The 21,637-nt window shown below is 41.8% G+C and overlaps 1 protein-coding gene across 36 annotated transcripts in view; it reads right to left on the bottom strand.

Moving 5' to 3' along the window:
- The window catches only part of ABI2 (abl interactor 2), a 67,279-nt gene extending 55,487 nt beyond the window's left edge, over window positions 1-11,792 (bottom strand). For 6 of the 36 annotated variants that reach the window (XM_059702840.1, XM_059702854.1, XM_059702857.1 and 3 more), the window contains exon 1: window positions 11,389-11,717. In XM_059702840.1, the coding sequence (XP_059558823.1) occupies window positions 11,389-11,505 (117 nt within the window). In that variant the 5' untranslated portion in view covers window positions 11,506-11,717. Of the gene's footprint in view, window positions 1-11,388 lie in introns of all 36 variants that reach the window. The other 30 variants (XM_059702842.1, XM_059702851.1, XM_059702855.1 and 27 more) reach the window with 14 other exon arrangements.
- Window positions 11,793-21,637: the final 9,845 nt, after the last annotated feature.

The following is a 21,637-nucleotide window of genomic DNA, read 5'->3' as shown; positions in this document are numbered from 1 at the left end:
AAAGAGTGCTTGAACAGACAGTGGAATCTCAGACGGAAGGCGGGGGTGCGGGGGTAGGTGGGTGGATGGGAAGAGATCAACCAAAGAACTTGTATGCATATATGCATAACCCATGGATACAGACTGTGAGGTGGCGGAGGCCTGGGGTGTGGGGGAAAGGGGACTATAAGGGGTCAATGGGAGAAAAAAGGGGATATATGTAATACCTTCAACAATGAAGTTTTTTTTTTTAATGCTGAATTTTTGCTGCACGTTCTGAAAAATACAGAGAGTAATGTTGAACTTGGGGTTTAGAGGTAGATTCTCTGGTCACTGAACACATTCAGATGAACAAAATTCCCAAGATGTAGCTCAGAACTCACAGGGTCATGGGCGGATTAAACCATACATGAGCTCTCCCTGCCACACTGAGATGATACTTAACTGAAAAAGAGCAAAACTGTTCCTAAATCAGAAGAGGAGGCTGCACAGGAAGAAAAAGATATCCCAGAAGAAACCGAACAAACAAAACTTACGGCCTGGAAAATTCGGCATCAAATTGATGTTAAAAGTAAGAAAAGGAAAAAAAAATCTGAAAATATTAAACTCGGAAATCTAACAAAATAAGGCCATTTGAGAATCTATGTATTTTCTCCACAATTCTAAAATACATTTAACTAAAATTATAAACACTGGAACATTTACTGATTGACTTCCCTTTTCATATTTACATTTTTCTATATACAAAGTATCCATAATGAGGAAAAATGTTAAAGCACAGATGATCATACATGAAAATAAAAATTTAGGTTAGAAACCCCCACAGCCTAGGTAAGACATCGGAGGCCTTTCAGCTGTGCTCCTGCACCTCTGCCTTACAGATGAAAGAAACCCAATGACACTATATTCTAATTCAAAGGCAAGAGATATTAGAGTTCAATAAACAGTAGCATATATGTCCTAAAGAGAGATCATGGCAACTATAGTTAATAATACCGTATTGCATATACAAAAGTTGCTAAGAGAGATCTTAAAAGTTCTTATCACAAGAAAGAAAATTCTGTAACTATATGTTGACACACATTAACTCGATTTGTTTTTTTGTTAATCTTCCAGGAAGTTATTTTTCCCATTGATTTTTAGAGAGTGGAAAGGAGGGGGAGGGAAGGAGGAAGAGAGAGAGAGAGAGAGAGAGAGAGAGAGACAGACAGACAGACAGACAGACAGACAGACAGACATCAATGTGAGAGACACATCAATTGGTTGCTTCCCACGCAAGCCCTGGCTGGGGATCTAGCCTAAAACCGAGGTGCATGCCCTTGACCACAATTGAACCTGTGACCCTTTAGTGTGTGGGCTGGCTGACTACTAAGCCAAACCAGCTAAGGCCACATTAACTCGACTTATTATGGTGATAATTTTTCAGTATATACAAATATCAATCATTACATTGTACCTAAAATAACATAATTTATATGTCAATTATATCTCGATAATAAAGAAATAAGCAGTAGTACATAAATGCATCATAGTTTCTCTATATACCCAAATGTCTTAATAGTAACGTAAGTATTACAACATGTACAGAGGCAAGGAAAAAACACAATGGAAATTCAGTTAAATGGTACATATTACACTAAATATACACCAGGGGTGTATAGCAGACAAAATTCAGTTATAAAAAACAGTGCCACAGCCATGGCCAGGTGGCTCAGTTGCTTGGAGTGTCATCCCATACATCAAAAGGTTGCAGGTTCAATTCCCTGTGAAGGCACATACCTAGATGATAGGTTCAATTCCCGGTCAGGGTTCATACAGAAGGCAACCAATTGATGTTTCACTCCATCTCCTTTCCTCTCTCTCTGAAATCAATTAAAAAAAAATTTTTAATGGGCATAGGACCTGAATAAACACTTGTCCAATAGACATGAAAAAAATGTTCAACTTCACTAATCATCAGAAAGATGCAAATTAAAACTATAATGAGGTATCACCTCCCATCAATAAATCACTGGTGAAGATTTGGAAAAAAGGAAACACTAATATAATGCAAGTGGGAATGCAGATTGGTGCAGCCATTATGGAAAACAGTATGAAGTTTCCTCAAAAAATTAAAAACAGCCCTAGCCAGTTTGGCTCAGTGGATAGAGCGTCGGCCAGCAGACTGAAGGGTCCCAAGTTCGATTCCATTCAAGGGCATGTACCTTGGTTGTGGGCACATCCCCAGTAGGGGGTGTGCAGGAGGCAGCTGATCGATGTTTCTCTCTCATCGATGTTTCCAACTCTCTCTCTCCCTTCCTCCCTGTAAAAAAATAAAATAAAATATATTTTTTTAAAAATTAAAAACAAAACTGTGATTTGGTAATGGTTGCACAACTGCAAATATATTAAAAACCACTGGACTTTACACTTTAAAATGTAAAATTATAAGTTCTATGTTATATAAATGTTTCCTAAATTTAAAAAACAATTTTAATCACTGAAATAACAATTGTTACTTTGGAAAGGAAGAGAGGGAACCAGACCAGGATTAGAGTAGTAGCCAAAGAGGCCCTGATTTAATTGATATATTTTGAGTCAAAAGAGCCTATGTCCAAATAAAATTAAATAATAAACTGAATTAATCAAATTTTAAACTATGTTTTAAAAATCATGTTAATAATGCTAGAGATACAGTCTTAAATCAATCATAAAAAGAAGAAAAGGCTGGGGTATACAGCCTTGTCATTATCAGTGGTTCTCAACCTTCCTAATGCCGCGTTCCTTTAATACAGTTCCTCATGTTGTGGTGACCCCCAACCATAAAATTATTTTCGTTGCTACTTCATAACTGTAATTTTGCTACTGTTATGAATCGTAATGTAAATATCTGATATGCTATATGTGTTTTCCTGTGGGCGTGACCCACAGGTTGAGAACCTCTGATATAGACAAAAGGCTAAGTGTCTGTCCTTCCCTCTGACTGGTCACTATGACACACATTGACCACCAGGGGGCAGATGCTCAATGGTCATTTACAAAGAAATGGCACCACGAACCTGGTGCTGACAAATCAACACTCAGCTTTCCCCAAGTGGGACACAGGCCCTGCCACCACTTGGGAGCAACACCCCACCAAATCACAGCCAACGCTGCCAAGACCCCAAGGCGCAAAATACCGCCCGCAGCCCAGCCCAGAAAGGGTCACTGTGGGTGGTGCTGGGTAATGACATCATGTAGCAACACCCGGCTTCCTCGCCCTAGCAACTAGCCTCCTTGGAGTTTTTTCAGCCAGGAACACGAGTTGCTTTATAGCCAGGTGCAAACATTTTACAGTTCAACCAAATGTTTGTGAAGCGTTTTCCTGTGCCTCATCTCATTTGATTCTCACAGAAGTCCTGGAGTAGGTAGATGGGAGACTTAGTAGAATCCAATTTTCTTTTCATTAGCAAGACAAGGAGATTTAGAAAGTTTAGAAACTTGACCTGACTGAAAAGAAGAAATGGTGGACCTTGAAAATGACTTCAGGTTTTCTCACTGTGCAGAATATAACCAAACACTGTTGCAGTTAAATATTTCACCCTTTGTTCCCTCTGCGTGATCTACAATAATAATGTGCTTCGTGTTGACATTTACTGCTGTGTTGCTTACAATTATCTGAAAGAGAGAGAAGTTGGGGTGCTTCTTGCCCAGGCTGGAAAAGTTTAGCTAAATCAGAAAGTAGGTCTAATTAAGCAAGTTTACTATATATATAAAAGGCTAATTTGACACGTGCATGCGCAATACATATAAAGCGCTCACTGGCGCCCATCGCACACGTGTGTTTCAATCTGTCATTGTTGATCATGAATTTTGTTGACACTACTACTATAGAGAAAGGGCGAATAGCGATATTAAAATATTTCTTCTAATTAATTTCCTTTCAATGTGCATGAATCCGTGCACCAGGACACTAGTCCTATATAATAAAAGGCTAATATGCAAATTGACTGAACAGCAGAATGACCGGTTGCTATGACACGCACTGACCACCAGGGGGCAGGCGCTCAATGCAGGAGCTGCCCCCTGGTGGTCAGTGAACTCCCATAGGGGGAGCACCACTTAGCCAGAAGCCAGGCTCATGGCTAGCGAGCACAGCAGCGGAGGCGGGAACCTCTCCTGCCTCCACAGCAGCCAGCAGCACTAAGTACCCCTCGGAGGATGTCCGCCTGCTGGCTTAGGGGAGGCGGGCCTAAGCCAGCAGGCAGACATCCCCTGAGGGGTCCCAGGCTGTGACAGGGCGCAGGCTGGGCTGAGGGACCCTCCCCCCCACAGTGCATAAATGTTGTGCACCGGGCCTCTAGTATGTACATAATGTTTAAAACATATAAAACTGCTAACATTAAAGGTATATTATGTGTACATTTTACTTACACATGAATAAAATTCATAACTATACATATTAACATTATAAACAAATGTATAAGTGATAAAAGCCTTGAAACAATGTAAACTTAATGTCAATAAGTTTAAACTTCCTCTCAAAAACAGTGCCATTTATCAAGCTAAGTAACTCAAAGTCTTTCTGTGAACCTAGCCTTCCATACTTTCAACAATTTTCTGCCCCTCAATGAGGAAAGCACACTTGACCCTGTCACATTTAGCACAGTGGACCCACCATAGGCGCTGCTGGCATGTGTTTTCATTTTAGACAACAGCATTAGAACTCCAGGTCTCACCACAGGAATTCCTCAAACTCAGCCTGGGCACAGGTCTTCTATCTATATATATAAAAGGCTAATATGCTGTGTCCGTCAACCAGTAGCTATGACACACGCTGACCACCAGGGGGAAGACGCTTAACACAGAGAGGAGGGAGCCTGATTCCTCACAGGGCCGCAAGATCCCACCTTCAGCCTGGGTTATGTTGTTGCTGGGGCGCTGTCAGCCCGAATCTGGTTTTATTCACACTTGTGTTTGCGTTCCACATCCTGTACGACAGCAGCTTTGCAGAGTGCCCTCTCCGTACTCCAGGACCCCTCGGGGGATGTTTGAGAGCCGTTTTCGGCCCGATCCCTGCAGGCCAGGTCGAGGGACCCCACCTGGCGGAGGGACCCTCCGTTCACTCTGCAGACGCCCTTCGAGCCACAGCGCCACCCCAGGTGCAGCTGGTGGGAGGTTGGCTCCAGGATGTGTCCAGCCATCTTGCCCAGTCCCGCCCCACCAGCCACCTTCTAATTAATTTCCTTTCAATGTGCACGAATCCGTGCACGGGGTCACTAGTATTTAGAATAAAAACTTTTAAGGGAGAAGAGAAAGAATTATTATTCAAGATCTATCTTCTGCTGAAGTCTTGTGATACTAAATATTGCAAAAGGCTGGCATCCTTGTTGGCTTTCCCTATTTAATCTTGTTTTGTAGATTCTGGAAGTTCCTAACAATGCATCTACTTACTTCTATTCAAAGTTGTCAGTGGGTAAATAGACAGCCAAATAATGGTCAGCAAAAATGACAAAAGAAAAAATAGTACCATGTTACATTTAGTTCAAACTCCACTAATTCAGAATTTACAAAAGAGGCTCTTCATAGCAATCAAATGGTAACACAACTAGGCTGTCAGTCCATGAGTTAATTACTTATCACTGATTTCCTAGCATAGACAGATACTCATTCAAAAAATATTTATTGAGCAAGCAAAATATATATAATAAAAAGTTTTAAATGCTGTGAGTCATAAGTTCAATTGTTTTACTCAACAAAACACAGGGGACACAGGAAAAAAAAAAAAAAGAACACTATTCCTACCTGAACAGTATTTTAGTTTAGCAGAATCAAAGGTAAGCTTGAGTATACTGTGTTTTGTTTTGTTTTTTACTCAAAAGAGCCTCATTTTTTATAAGTTTAGCTTTGACTCTGTGCTTGCGCCTTCCATACTTTCAACAATTTTCTGCCCCTCAATGAGGAAAGCACACTTGACCCTGTCACATTTAGCACAGTGGACCCACCATAGGCGCTGCTGGCATGTGTTTTCATTTTAGACAACAGCATTAGAACTCCAGGTCTCACCACAGGAATTCCTCGAACTCAGCCTGGGCACAGGCTCCATGCAGATTCTGGTGCTCTCCCAATCTTCCTGGTATAAAGATAAGCAATTCTACTAACCAGGTTTTCAGGACAGCCTAGTTTTTGTTAGAGGTTGTACTGGAGGACAGCCTTGGACAATATGTCAAATGCTGGACCCTGTGAATGCCTGAAGACACCATCCCCGGAAGCGCTCTTATCTGATTTTTTTAAAACAGGAAATCTCCCTTGCTCACTTCCTAAGAAGCTGCAGATCAGCTCAGGCAATTGATGAGCATCCTGCTCTAAGTGAAAGTAACTGATCTGTTATTTGTGAAACAGGACTGTCAATTGTCAGTAGCATCTACATTAAATATACTGAACAAATAAAAAGCATTGAACTACTTCATTTACCTATACATAAATCTACAAACTCTTCAAATTTGGAAAACTACTTCATGGTTTTCAAGTAGATATTTTCTACTGCTTACTAAAAAGTACCTATTTATTCATTTAACAAATATTTACTGAATGCCTGTTTTGTCCCAGGCACTGTTCCAGGTGCTAGCAATGAAGAGACAAAAACTCCCTGCCCTCATGGAGCTCATATACCAGGGGAAGGAGAAAGGCACAGAAATAAATGTCATGTTAAATAAAAGTACAAGCAAAGAAGAGAGTGAACAAAGGGCAGGAGTATGTTACTACTTTACATAGATCAAAAAGGGGGCATCAAGACGGTGACATTTGAGAAAAAGCCTGAAGGAGGTAAAGATCCAGTCATACAACTACTATCTGGGAATGAGTGCTTCTGGCAGAAGACACAGGCAATGCAAAGTAACAAGGTCCTGAGGCAGAAGTATGCCTGGTATGTTCAAGAAAAAAAGGTTAAGTGGCTGCAGTAGAGTGAGTGTGGGAGAGGAAAGAAGTAGAAGCTACAACACTTGCAGCCTGTAGGAAATATGAAGTCTTGAGTGTTCTGAACAGAAAGGTGACATGATCTGGCTTAGATTTTTAGCCCTGGCCAGTAGCTCAGTTGGTTAGAGCATCATCCTGATGCACCAAGTTTGAGGGTTCAATTCCCAGGCAGGGCACATATAAAAATCAACTAACGAAAGCATAAATAAGTGGAACAACAAATCAATGTCTGGATCTCCCTCCTCTCTCTCTAAAAAAAGTTAATAAAAAAGATATATACTGTATGTTGTATATATCAAAAAGGTTTAAAAGTGTAACTACCAGATATATATTCAAAATGATTAGACAATTTTAAGTTTCTTTGTATTTTCTAATAATCTTTCAACAATGCGCATGTATTCTATGGCTTTTATTAAATAAGAGTTTTAAATCTTAATATAATTTCAGTGATTACATTTTTATGAAACTAGCTGGGAATAAGCCATGACTCTATTATCTCCTTATAAACCTTTCAATGCAATTTTTAATGATTTCTGGAATATCTTTGTTGATAGAAAGAAAAAAAAAAAGGAAGCCATTAATGATAGTTCTCCTGGTATTCAAAAGAGAAATAATTCAGATAAACTATTAAGGTAAATTCCTAATTTCTGTTCTGAACAAATTCATGTTATTGGATAATTTTGCTTCATATCCAAATAATGAGCAATGGAATTTTACTATGTATGTGAATTATCACTCACAAAAATCAGTAACTTTCTTTTATCTAAAAATAGGAAAAAATGTAAATACACACAAGATGGTTTTTCAGTCTTAATTAAGGAAAGTAACAACTATAAATGTATTTCATCTACCAAAATATTAAAGCAAATATAAAATTCTTCACCCTAGTGGGTAGCTCAGTTGGTCAGAGTGTCATCCAAATTTGCAAGGTTGTAGATTTGATGCCCAAACAGGGCATAAGAATCAGCCAAGGAACGCATACATAAGTGGGACAACAAATGGATGTTTGAATCGATGTCTCTCTCTCTCTCTCTCTCTCTCTCTCTCTAAGAAACAATAAATAAATTAAAAAATAAAACTCTTCTATTTGTAAAGCTGTAGATTCCAAGTTAATCAAAAATGTGGGTAGTTTTTTTTAAATTTCTGGACACTTCCTAGATTAGGCATAGATATTTACATTAATAAATGAAGAAAAGAAAGTAATCCTTAACGATTACTAAGTTCTTTTTTATAATCAGGTAAGTATCAGCAAATTGTAGTCATAACTTCCTATCATCACATTTTAGAAAAAATTGTTTCTAGAGATTGAATAAAACAAAAATCTAAAATTTTACTACAGATGATTTTTAAGTTTCTGTTAACCACTTTAGTAACATGGACAACTACTACTTACAATCCAGCTCTGCTTTACCTGTAGATGTTGTGTGCTCATACAGACAATATCTGTTCACTTCTAATGCTGATAATATATCTGCAGGATATTTTTATAACACAGAAACAATTTAAAGAGTACAATGGTTTTTAGAAAGACTACACAATTATTTCCCTCCTTTGTCAATTTCACACAATATAACCCACATTTAGAACATACTTATTTTTCTTAAATTTTGGATACCCCTTTGCATAAAACCAGCTACTTAACACATTGTGCACCAGTAGTTTTATTGCCCAGTGGCCAGATAAGTTTCTATGGAACGAGTACAAAAAAACGTTTTACAAAATATCATACTTTAAAAAGATATTAGCTTGTAAGAACATGTAATAAATAACTTCAAAATGCAATGGGTATTTGATTTTAAGGCGTGCCTTTCACATTTATGTAAAACACTGTGTAATATGAAAACACGAGAATGCCCATGATCCGCCCGCAATGTGTTAAAAACACTGAACAAAAAAAACCCTTACCTTTGTTACATATGATCAACAGATCTGTCCTTTTTCTACTTTACAAGCAAAAATTACATTATACAAAATAAAATCAGTGTCGGGTTACTTAACTTAAACTAGTGGTTAGGGCATGATGCTATAAGGCTAAATTAACCACTTGGTCACTGATCCCACCAATTAACTTCCATCTATTGCAGGGTCAGAGGCAGCATCAAAACCCCTGCTGGTCAATTCTTTGGATTGCAAGGAGAGCCGGCCAAATGTGCAGCTAGGTCAGCACAAATCACTATCATCATGTTCTATTTATCAACTTTACTGCAACAGTTCATGTAAGAGCTGCCATCTGGAAAGAACACCAGTAATATACCCTCTGGATCCTACAACAGATGAGAATCTAAGGTAAAAATGTAAAATCTTTTTTAGATGCTAAAACTGAACAAATATTTTAAAATCCAAATCCACTTCTATTAATCACTATTTATACTTTGAATTTCAAAATGCCACCACTAAATTTTGAGTCCCCCTGCTGAGACAGGGTGTGTAGGTATAGAAAGACAACCATCACTGATCTCTCTCACCTCTCAGCTTTGTTAGTCCAGGTACTTGCACCTTTACGTAACAACTGTAACCTACCAGGAACTATACCTTGAAATTACAATTAAAATTTTCTTCCAAAGAGAGACAAACCTGTTTCTTCTCTTTACGCACAGATAATTAAGCACAACTACAAACTGTTGCCCACCCTCAATTTCTTTCCGACCTTTAAGTCCCTCCAGTGGCTCGCTGCCCACGGCAATAGGATGACCCCTTCAGTCCCTCCTGGAGGAGGTGAATTCCCTGAGACAGCACAGCTGCTTCCAATCCTCCTCCCACCTGAAGTCCATCACGGAGCATAAGCTGGCCCGGCATACAGTGTTCATTAGCTCACACAGCAGCTTCTCCTAACTGCACTATGCAATTCTGCAGACACTAGGTGCCTATCAACCCTTGACACAGGGCCAGGACGTAGGCCATAGAACACTTCTGACTACATTTGGTGGAAAGTGAGCAACTGAACCTTTGAATCTCTACTACCCCACTCAGTATCAGAAAAGCACCCTACAAACATGGACAACTGTATTTTTTGTATGAATCTCTGACCCAAGAAATATTCTTGGGTCAGAGCACCAGCCATACTTTCCACTGCCTCTTTGGATTGTGCCTGGTTCATTCTACAATAAAAATATTCCCTACAAGATAACACAGAGTTCATTGCATTGCAAGTAAAATCTCACAATACCGTCCTTGATTAACCACGTGGTCCTTATGAAATGTATGAACCTATACATTTTAACACCTTTTTTAAAAATTTAAACTAAGACTTGAGAATGCGTCCCAATATCTGATGTTAAAAAGGAGAAATGGGGATGTGGGCAGGAGGGGAAAAAAGACCCTAGTGTAGGAACAATTTAACCTACTTCTTCCATTTCCACCTTCATGCCAAGTGAATTTAAGTGGGAAGGGGGGAAAATGGAGGTAGACCCTGTGATTCAGAAGCAGCCATAAAGAAAACAAAAGATGCTGAATTTCTAACCTGTGCGTTGTAACCTATTCTTTCAAATAATTTTCAAAGGATTTTTTTTTTAACCCACAGAGTCGCTGGCCTCACCCAGGCGCAGCTGCGTCTCATCGCACTCAGTAGCCCTGGCCTCCGAGCCGCAGACACAGCGCTGCACAGGGTCCCTACGCCGGCCCAGCGCCACCGGGAAAGGAAGCCTGAGGACCATCCCCGATGCTCAGTCACAGTCACACTCTCGTTCCCACCGGAAAACCAGTGACCGAGTCCAGCGGGGTGGGGGCGGGGAGGGGGTCCCAGTCCAGCGGGGTGGGGGCGGGGAGGGGGTCCCAGTCCAGCGGGGTGGGGGCGGGGAGGGGGCCCCGCAGCTCCGCAGCGCCGCAGGGAGGGAAGCAGCACAACTTCCAACAGGAGACAACCGCTCTTCCTGCATCCCGACGAGAAGCGGACACACAGCACCCCTCCCAACACACATACACCCCCCAACACACACACACACGCACACACACAGCACCCCCAACACACACACACACAGCATCCCCAACACACGCACGCACACGCACGCAGAGGCATTCACATCAATAGAAAACGGAGGCACTTCGCTTGGCAACGCATCGCTCCTTTTAAAACCTCCTCCAGGGCCTGGGGGCGGGGGGGACCCATCACTCCCGACACCCCTGCCGCCCAGGAGAGCAGGATTCTGTCAACAGAAAATGCCACCGTCCGCTCCTCCCTCCGCCCCCGGCACACGGACCGGCACCGCGTGCGGGGGCGAACGAGGGCAGAGGAGCGACGAGGCGGGGACACCACACACCCCCAGTTCGTGGCTTTTAAACGTGGCTTTTAAAGCTACACTGTCCTCCAAAAGGAGGGTTCTCGCCCGCCCCCAGCCCCCCGGTCACCCTCCCCCACGCCATCGCGGGCTCCGTGGGCCGCGTCCCCGCCCGGCCTCGCCCCGAGCGCCCTGCGCCCCCGGCCCGGGGCCCCCCGCCCGCCCGCCCGCCCGCCCGCCGCGAGCCGGGCCGGAGCCTCACCTGGATGTAGTTGTTCTCGCAGTAGTCGGCCACTCGCTCCAGGTTCGTGTAGCTGTCGAAGAGGGCCCGGCGGCCCCCCGGGATCTCCTCTTCCAGCAGCATCTGCAGCTCCGCCATCTTCACATCCTCCTCCTCCTCGCGGAGGCAGCGGCGGCCGCAGCGCCCGGGAAGCCCGCGCCTGGCAGCGGAGGAGCGGCGGCCGCGCGGGAGGAGCGAGGACACCCGGCGGGAGCGACGGGGGAGGGGGCCGCGGGGACGGGGGCGGGGCGCGAGCCGCGAGCCCACGGCCTCCGCGGACGGTCACCCGGGCGACTGCCGGCCGGGCGCGCGCACGCGCGCTCCTCCCTCCGCCGGGCGCCGGGCCAGGATTCCCACCGCGCCCCGCCCCCACTTCCGGCGTCTCCTAGCGACGGCGAGCGGGGCCGGGATGCTGGCGGGAGGCGCGCGCGGTTAACCCTTGGGCCCCCGCAGGTGGCGCGGCTCGGAGACGAAAGCCGCGGCCATTGGCCTGCGGGATGTCCGCCCACAAACTTCCCTGCAGCTCGGAGAGCGCCCGACTCTGCATTTCCTCTTCATCCTCGACCTCAGCTGTCCTCTCGGGGATGCGTAACCACCTCCCGGTTCCTAACCCCGCCTTTCCCGCGCTCCAGCCTCTTTTGCGCTTTATCGCCGAAGCTGCTCTGCCCGTCCCCTGGACCTCAGCCTTTCGTGCTTGCCCTCCGACTCGCTCCCTCTCTGACCACCTCTTCTGTCATCTCTCTGGTTCTCTCCACGTTTCTTCCTTGATTTGTCGGGGGGGAGCCTTGAGAAGGGCTCCAGGTGTTAGTCCAGTGGGGTCAGACCAGGCCTGGGTTCAGCAGCCTCAGTATTGGAATCTAAATAGGAAAAAATTCAGAGCCATAAGAGAACATTTATCAAGTCACAGAGTCGTAGAGGAGGAAATTCATGGAAGAAAAGGGCTTAGGAGATAGAAGATAAGTTACAGAGGCAAAGGAAGGGCCCTCAGAGCTTAGACGTGACCAAGGTCAAGGCCACCTGTCTGGGGAGAGGGGGAGGGGGAGGGAAAGGCAGGATTGCTCCCAGGAGAGCATGCCAGGTCCTCCTTCCGAAGGGCTCTAAGGGAGGAGGTTTCAGGGGAGGACCCAGGGGGGACCTCAATAGAACAGGCAGCAGCTTTCCAGGTGTGTCCGCCCAGGGCTGGGTCTCCACTGACGGACTGGCAGGCACCAGCTGGGTCATTAGTCAGCGCAGCTGGTCCTGAGGTCAGCGGGGGCTTGTTGTTGCTTTTATCTGGTTTTGCTGCCTTTCCAGGCCTGGAGCTGAAATACAACTGAGGCCCAGATGTTATCCCGAGGTAAGAAAGGTCCGAGGGTCCAAACCACATGGCCAGCAAAATGCCAGTAGCTAGGGGAGGAAAGGGACCTGGGGACCAGGTCCCACCCCACAGTGGTCCTTTGCTGGGCACCCAGGGCTTGATGCCCCAGTGACCTCTGTGCTTGGCCCACAGTCCTCACTCTGCTCATGTGTGTCTAGCTGCCCACCACAGATTCAGTAAAGTCTTGGAAACCGTACTAATTTCCTTCCTCACAGGGCTGGTACATGAATAAAATACGAGTTTAGGTGAAAGCACCTTGAAAAACGTTAAATGCTAGAAAAAGTCAAGGTAGATCATTTTGATCTTGCAGTTTTGTTCTTATTCTCCCAATGCTGTATCTTTTTCATAAGTCTGACTATTCTTTAAATTAAATTCCTGACAACCACTGAGCTTTTTATAAAGTCTGTGACCTTTTTTGTACCGTGTAAAGTCAAGGTTGTAGTTTAGAACAAGATCCATTATTTCAACTCTTGTTCTCACTTTTGTGATCTCTTATTCCTTCTACAGTGATTCCCTGCACCCCCCCCTTTTTTGCTCCAGATAATAAGGAAACTATATTATACTTCCTCAAAAAATTATTTCAATGACTTACCACTACAGATTTCTGGAGCAATCTCTGATGTTACTATATTGGCTTAATAATAAACATGTTAGCAAAGTGTTTTGAGTTTTCACTGTGGAACCCAAATGAAAAGACACTGAAAATGTTGGTCCAGTCCAACCAGTTTTACTCTTAATCACGTTAAACATCTTCTGTATTAGTGACTATCTAACTTCAGTGCGATGAGCTTGTTTAAAAATGAAAGCTGCAGGGTCACTCTCCAGAGATTCATTAGAGAGCAGAGTGATGGAATGGGGTAGTAGTGACTTAAATAGCACATAAACTTGCTTCAGGGAATAAGACACTTATGAATAATCAAGCGAATAAAACATATTGGACCAAGCAAACTTTTCTTTTACATAATAATATGAATTGTGAAGAGTTTGAAATGTACCAGTTTTTCTGATTGTACATTAATACCATTAGAACTTGTATGCTGAAAACTAACTTACCTACAGCAGGTATGATTCCCACAACTGACACTTTTTTAAAAAATATATATTTTTATTGATTTTTTACAGAGAGGAAGGGAGAGGGATAGAGAGTTAGCAACATCGACGAGAGAGAAACATTGACCAGCTGCCTCCTGCACACCTCCCACCGGGGATGTGGATGTGCCTGCAACCAAGGTACATGCCCTTGGCCGGAATCGAACCTGTGACCCTTGAATCCGCAGGCCAATGCTCTATCCACCAAGCCAAACCGGTTTTGGCAACTGCCACTTTTTTTTATAACAATCTGTTTCTTGTCAGTTTCAGTGATATTGCAAAAAGGTTACACTTGGACAAGATTGCTAACTAAACACCATAGTGCATGCTGATAGGTTTTACTTGTATAGTAAGTACAAGGTTGGTAAGAACGAGGCTATTCTTTGCTGTGTTCATAAAACGGAACGTAGAAGAGGTTAACAGAAAAAAAAAGATTCATTATTTTCTTTGTCAAAGAAATTTTATGTAGCCTCTTGGAAAGAAAGGAGCAAAACAGAATAATTTTGATATTTTAAAATGGCCGGGAATGCTGAATTTAACTACCTTAAAAATACATCAGTAGGATTTCTTCCTTCCTCCTCCACAGGAATTAACAATATATTTCTCACAGACTCCTGTTAGCTACTTCTATTATCTAAATGTCTACCCATGTGAATAAGTGAATGACTCATATCACTGAAATATTTCATAAGGTTTTATGATGGTATTTCAGTTCGCAGGCCGATGCTCTATCCACTGAGCCAAACCGGTTAGGGTATGATGGTATTTCAGGGGAAAATACCATTTTACCTTCCAACAGAAAAATCTTCAGCAAGGACGATTAAAATACCGGAAAGTAAGAGTTCCCTCAGTGAAAAGGAGTCTACAAATGAGATTTTTAGTGTATTAGATGATCCCAGGAGGCTGGATCAGTTCTGGGGCTAAGAGATTTAATCCAGAATTTCCCAAATTTCCTAGGACCCTCCTATAAGTCCTCTGAATAAGAAAAAACAGAAACTCAGAACAAACTCATAGTTCTACTTCTGTCTAAAATGTCATCTTGGCTTTGAAACCAGATCAGTCTCTGACCATGGAGACAGGATGACATTTATCTTGTTGGAATCACTGTGCTACAGAATTGCTCTATTGCTTGATTTGCATTTTCCAAAATTATGTAATTCCAACAGGGCACCATGCAGATAGAAATAGACCACAGTGACCAATTCTTGTGATTAAACCATGTATTGGGAAAGATGAAAACCTCGGAGACAGACATAAAATGTATACACACATTACGGAAAGGTTGTCATGGCAACTTTGCTTGAAGATATGTATTTTTAAATCTAAGCAAATTAAACATTCAAAACACATTTGCATCTTCCTCAAAGGTTCTGTATCAAGAACATGTATTTTTTAAATTCCCCAATTCCTTCTGAATCGACACCTTCTTGAACACTTAACAAAATTCTATAAATATAATAGCAGCATAGATTGAAGCACATATTTTCAAAAGGATATGAGAAAAATCCAAAGCGAAAGCCTAATAATGTTACTACTCCCAGAAGTCCCAAGCTTCTCCCTCGAGTCTAAATTTTTAGATTGTGAGCAGGCTATGCCATATAATCCTTACAAGATCCTTTCAAGCTAGAAAAATCAGTTATCTATTAGCAGATGACCTTGCCAGTACAAGCAGCAAATCATGAAAGTTGAACACACCAAGTGCTGCCATATAATTAAACAATTCGCCCTAGCCAGTTTTGCTTAGTGGATAGAGTGTCAGCCCGTAGACCAAAGGGTCCCGGGTTCAATTCTGGTCAAGGGCACATGCCTGTGTTGTAGGCTCCTCCCGGGCCAGGCCCTAGTCAGGGACATGCAGGAGGCAACCAATCAATGTGTTTCTCTCACATCGATATTTCTGTCTTTCCCTCTCTCTTCCACTCTCTCTAAAAATCAATGGAAAAATATCCTCAGGAGAAGATTAATAAAAATAAACAATTCATACAAATGGCGGTAATAAATATTGCTCTTGAACCTAGTCCAGTGATGGTGAACCTATGACACGCGTGTCAGAGGTGACACGGGAACTCATTTTTTTGGTTGATTCTTCTTTTTTAAATGGCATTTAAATATATAAAATAAATATCAAAACTATGTCTTTGTTTAACTATGGTTGCAAATATCAAAAAATTTATATATGTGACATGGCACCAAAGTTAAGTTAGGGTTTTTCAAAATGCTGACACACCGAGCTCAAAAGGTTCACCATCAAACCAATTCTTGGCTTTATTTGTTCTCTTTCTGAAAGTTCTCCAATATTTCTATTTAGCATCGATGTTAAGTTTTCCTTGATAAGATACCTAGTTTCATTATCTTGCTCATACACTAAAAATAATGGTTTGATTCCCAACAGTTTCTTCTGCATCTTCCCCCACTACAGCCCATAACAGAAGTCTTCCTGTTCTTCATCATATACTAGTAGCTAACTGCAAGTTACTTCCTTTTTGGGCACTAACCTAAAGGGTCCTTGAGGTGCTTCCGAACCCCAAACCCTGGACCTAGCGAGCTCTGAGTGCTATTAAGCTTTGGGACATAAGAATTTTGGTTCTCCCTCCTGGTGAAGCATAGGAGAGAGAGAACACCATAACACTGTCACGTGTTTTGTTCACTGCTGTATCCCCAGTGCCTAGCATAAGAGCTGACTCGCATTAAGTGCTCAATAAGAAAACAAAAACAAAAACCCTGCTGCTAGACTGAATAGGTCCCATTTCTTTGGAAATCAGGACAGGGGTAGAGGAGGGGATCAGTAGAGCTACAGGATGCTGTGCTCTGGCAGAGCAAACAGGTGGAGGGAAGGGAGCGAGAGAACACAGAACTCAGGTGGTTGGTCCTAAGACTGTGGTCACTCCTAGTCTAATCTCTGGACCATGTACAATTGGAGGAACTAGCTAGGACAGGTGTTCCTTGAGATTCTTATTTGTCTCTAGATCAGACAAAATGAGTTCTGTTCCCTAGAACAGTGATTTTTTAACCTTTTCCCTCTCATGGCACACGTGAACTAGTTACTAAAATTCTACATCACATCCAAAATTATCTTTTACCAATCTGACAAAAAGTGAGGTATAATTTTGATTCATTCACACTGGATGGCTACTGTTGTGTTGGCTGTTGTCATTTTATTTGACAATCTAAGGAAAACAAGGTCAGTGCCCCTAAATTAATAGTCAGGTATTGAACATTTTAAAAATCCGTGCAGCACACTGGTTGGAAATCACTGCTATAAAATATGACTGCTTTGAAACATTGGTTTTATAGGGTAATAGGTATGCCTGAAAAAAGGGATATCTTCATCAAATACACTTGGAACATTAAGTGTTAAACCAAGCACTAAAATAGGTTTCTTTACACTAGAACGTCTTAGTACTACCAATATATTAATATGCAACACACACACACACAGCTAAGGAAGAACTTAGTAGGGAGAATCTGAGTATGAATGAATATGAATATGATCCAGGAATTTTTTTCTCAGAGTGACTCACGGGATAGTGTTCCATGAGACATACCTTGGGAAATAATGCTCTCTCAGAGCCAGGGGAAGGCAGTCAATGGGGGACATCTGTAATACTCTCAAGATAAACTGGAAAAAAAAAAACCCACCTGATTCTTAAACATTTCCTGGTTTAATGATGATCTGATGATATAGAAGGAACAAAGAAGTACTTACTTAACTGTTTTGGTTGATATTTTTAATAACTACCACCTATTATAAACCTACTAGAGGCCCAGTGCAGGAATTCGTGCACATTGAAAGGAAATTAATTAGAAGAAATATTTTAATATCACTGTTCACCCTTTCTCTATAATAGAAGTGTCAACCAAGTTCATGATCGACAATGACACATGGAAACACATGTGTGGAATTGGCACCAGCAAAAGCTTTATACATATAAACTTGCTTAATTAGACCTGCTTTCTGATTTAGCTGAACTTTTTCCAACCCAGTGAAGCACTCCAACTTCTCTTTCAGGTAATTGTCAGCAACACAGCAGTAAATATCAACACGAAGCACATTATTATTGTAGATCACACAGGGAGAACAAAGGGTAAAATATTTAATTGTAACAGTGTTTGACTATATTCTGTGCAATGAGAAAACCTGAAGTCATTTTCAAGGTCCACCATGTCTTACTTCTTTTCAGTTGGGTCAAGTTTCTAAACTTTCTAAATCTCCGTTTTCCAGCTAATGAAAAGAAAATAGGATTCCACTGAGTCTCCTATCTACCTACTCCAGGACTTCTATGAGGATCAAATGGGATAAAGCATGGGAAAATGCTTCACAGACATTTGGTTAAAGTGTGAAATGTTTCCGCCTGGCTATAAAGCAACTCATGTTCCTGACTGAAAAAACTCCAAGAAGGCTAGTTGCTAGGAGAGGAAGCCGACCGTTGCTACATGACATCATTACCCGGCGCGCACAGCCACTGTTTCTGGGCTGGGCTGGGCTGGGCTGTGGGCTGTATTTTGCGCCATGGGGTCTCGGCAGCGCTGGCTGTGATTTGGTGGGGCGTCGCTCCTGAGTGGTGGTGGGGCCTGGGTCCTACTTGGGGGAAACCAAGTGTTGCTTTGTCGGCGCCAGGTCCGTGGTGCTGTTTCTCTGTAAATGGCCAGTGTGCACCACGGCAGCTCCTGCATTGAACATCTGCCCCCTGGTGGTCAGTGCGTATCATAGCAACTGGTCAGATGGTCGGACACTGAGCATATTAGCCTTTTACATATAGATAGTCATACCTAACACAGGCATCACTGAACGGTGTCCACATAACATCTTGAATACGTCCAGTAATGAGATACTTAGTATATCACAAAGTACTATTAGCAGTAGAGGTAGTTTGGCTATCTGGAAATCTTTCAACTATTTAGTAACTTCAATAATTTCCCCTGGCCAGGTAGCTCAGTTGGTTAGAGTGTTGTCCCGATATGCCAAGGTTGTGGGCTCAATCCCTGGTCAGGACACATACACAAATCAACCAAAGAATACATAAATAAGTGGAACAACAAATTGATGTTTCTCTCTCAAAGCAGTAAAATAATTTTTAAAAAATTTTACTTTATTCTACATGCATAGAAAACCTCAACAAATATTTCACTCATTTAATCAAAAATATGTATTGTCTTTTTGTAGACAGGCACTTAATAGTTTTATCTGTGAAGTAGTTACAGTGGTGAGGTAGCACAGTTTCATTCATTACTATCATTTGTTAAAAATTAAAACAAGAATTTGCAAGTATTTTAGATGTAAATAAATGTGTATCTTTTAAAATTACTCAACAGGATATATTTGTGACTTATTTGCTCATGGCATTTTATCACAGGTTCTAACAAGAGCCATTCCCAATCTCTAGAAAAATGGCCACAAAACTGTAAACCAATTATTTGGGGAATGCTACTGGAATAAGGAATGTCATTTCCTGCCTTTTGTTTATTGCCTGGATGTTTTACAAAATGGTTCCCCACTCAAATTTTACAATTATCCATTCATTCAGTCATAAAATTTTATAAATTAAACACTAACTTGATTTCTATTTTAAAAATTTATTCACCCCCCAAAAACATCTATCTATTCCTTGAAGCCTTTGCAAAAGTAACAAAGGAAAATGTTTAAAATTCATTAAGTGAAAAGTAAACGATATTGTTATAATTGCAATAGGTAAAAATATGTATGTGTAAACAGGAAAAAATTTAAACAGTTTGGTTGAGTTTGCAGCATTAGTTTTTTTTAAATGTATTTTTATTGATTTCATAGAGGAACGGAGGGAGAGATAGAAACATTAATGATGAGAGAGAATCACTGATCGGCTGCCTCCTGCATGCCCCCTACTGGGGATTGAGCCCACAACCCGGGCCGATGCCCTTGACTGGAATTGAACCAGGTACCTTTCAGTCCACAGGGCGATGCTCTATCCACCAAGCCAAACCAGCTAGGGCAGCATTCGTTTTTTAGGTTTTTTTTAATGATTTATTTTAATACTGCTGTTACAGTACTCTTTTAATCATTTTCTTCTAAAAAATTTTAAAAATTAATTTATTGATTATAGAGCAAGAGAAGGGAGGGGGGGGAGAGAGAGAGAGAGAGAGATTTGTTGTTCCACTTACTTATGCAATCATTGGTTGCTTCTTATCTGTGCCCTGACTAGTGTTCAACCCACAGCACTGGCTTTGGGACAATGCTCTGACCCACTGAGCTACCCTGCCAGGCTGTAATCATTTTCTTTAGTTACTATGAACAGTACATCATTTAAAATCACTCCTTGATTCCCTTTTAAATAATAACAAATACACCAATAAACCCCACTGAAGATATGAAGATAAGTTGAAGTTTAGATCTCTTACTTCATTTTTTAGCTAGATTCCCCCAGTCTTCCTTTATAGTATTTCTTCTAGCAAGAATGAAAAACTATTTTAGTTTGTCACTGAACCGAATGTTATGCCCCAAGAACTAAATGAGATAGGTATATAAAGTTTTTGGTTTGTAACAAATGCCCTTCCAGTCCCCTGTTCTACTTTCAGCTTAACTATTAATCCAAGTTTCAGTCTCACTCCTTTTAATCACTGCAGGTCACTCCCAACCTTTCAAAGCAACATTGTAAGAAGCCTTTTGGCTGTGTTGATTTCCTCTGACTTCTGTAGTAACAGTCACTGCTTTGTTGTCATATCCTCTCTCCCAACTCCTCCCCTTCTACCTTAATCATTCACTGATTAGAAACTTAGGAAACAGGCAGAGGACTAGCTAAGAAGAAAGAAAAATGAGGCCACTGGTATCAATCTGTTGACATTATAAAAACCTGCCCTTGAAAATAGTGTCCTTTTCTCACAGCTATCTTCTCACGACTACTAAACTACTCCTTGATGCTGCTACTAGTCATGTCCTCAGTTTTGCACATAATAGAATTGCGTTTTTAAGCAGTTTTCAATCTGTCAACATAATCACATTTTAAAAAAAATGTTATAGGTTAACAGTGCTTTTTATGAATTTGGGGGGAAAAAATAAAGGTGTCTTCAGAGAAGAATCTTAACCTGTTTGCCCGAGCCCAAAAACAGTAACAAAGATGCTTATGATTTCCTCTTAAAAGATGAAATGTCTTCTTATTTGAACTTTTCCTTAGGACAACAGAGTAATTTCATTTTTTTAAAATCCTCACCTGAGCATATTTTTTCCATTGATTTATAGAGAGAGTGGAAGGGTGGGGGAGTGAGCGAGGAACATCATTGCAAGAGAGACACATGGATTGGTTGCTTCCCACCTGCACTCCTACCAGGGCTGGGGGACCTGCGACCGAGGTACATGCCCTTGATCAGAAATGGAACCTTTGACCCTTTGGTCTGTGGACCGACACTCTAACCACTGAGCAACCGGCTGGGGCCAACAACTGTTCATTTTACATTGTTCTATGACTTTAGCAACTTAGATGTACAAATATATAACTGTTTTGTTAGAATGGATGGAGAAGAAAGAATATTTTTAAAGTTGAAAAGAATAAAAAGAATATCTGAGGAGAAAAGTAAGCGTGCCAAAAATCTGTGCTTATACTCTGTGTGAAAAGAATACTAACATTCCGCCCTAGCCGGTTTGGCTCAGTAGATAGAGCGTCGGCCTGCGGATTGAAAGGTCCCGGGTTCGATTCTGGTCAAGGGCATGTACCTTGGTTGTGGGCTCATCCCCAGTAGCGGGTGTGCAGGAGGCAGCTGATCAATGTTTCTCTCATTGATGTTGCTAATTCTCTATCACTCTACCTTCTTCTCTGTAAA

This window comes from Myotis daubentonii, chromosome 7 (assembly GCF_963259705.1).
Source record: "Myotis daubentonii chromosome 7, mMyoDau2.1, whole genome shotgun sequence".
Taxonomy (NCBI): domain Eukaryota; kingdom Metazoa; phylum Chordata; class Mammalia; order Chiroptera; family Vespertilionidae; genus Myotis; species Myotis daubentonii.
Note: the sequence above shows the minus strand (reverse complement) of the source record. Positions and strands in the feature narration are given on the sequence as shown.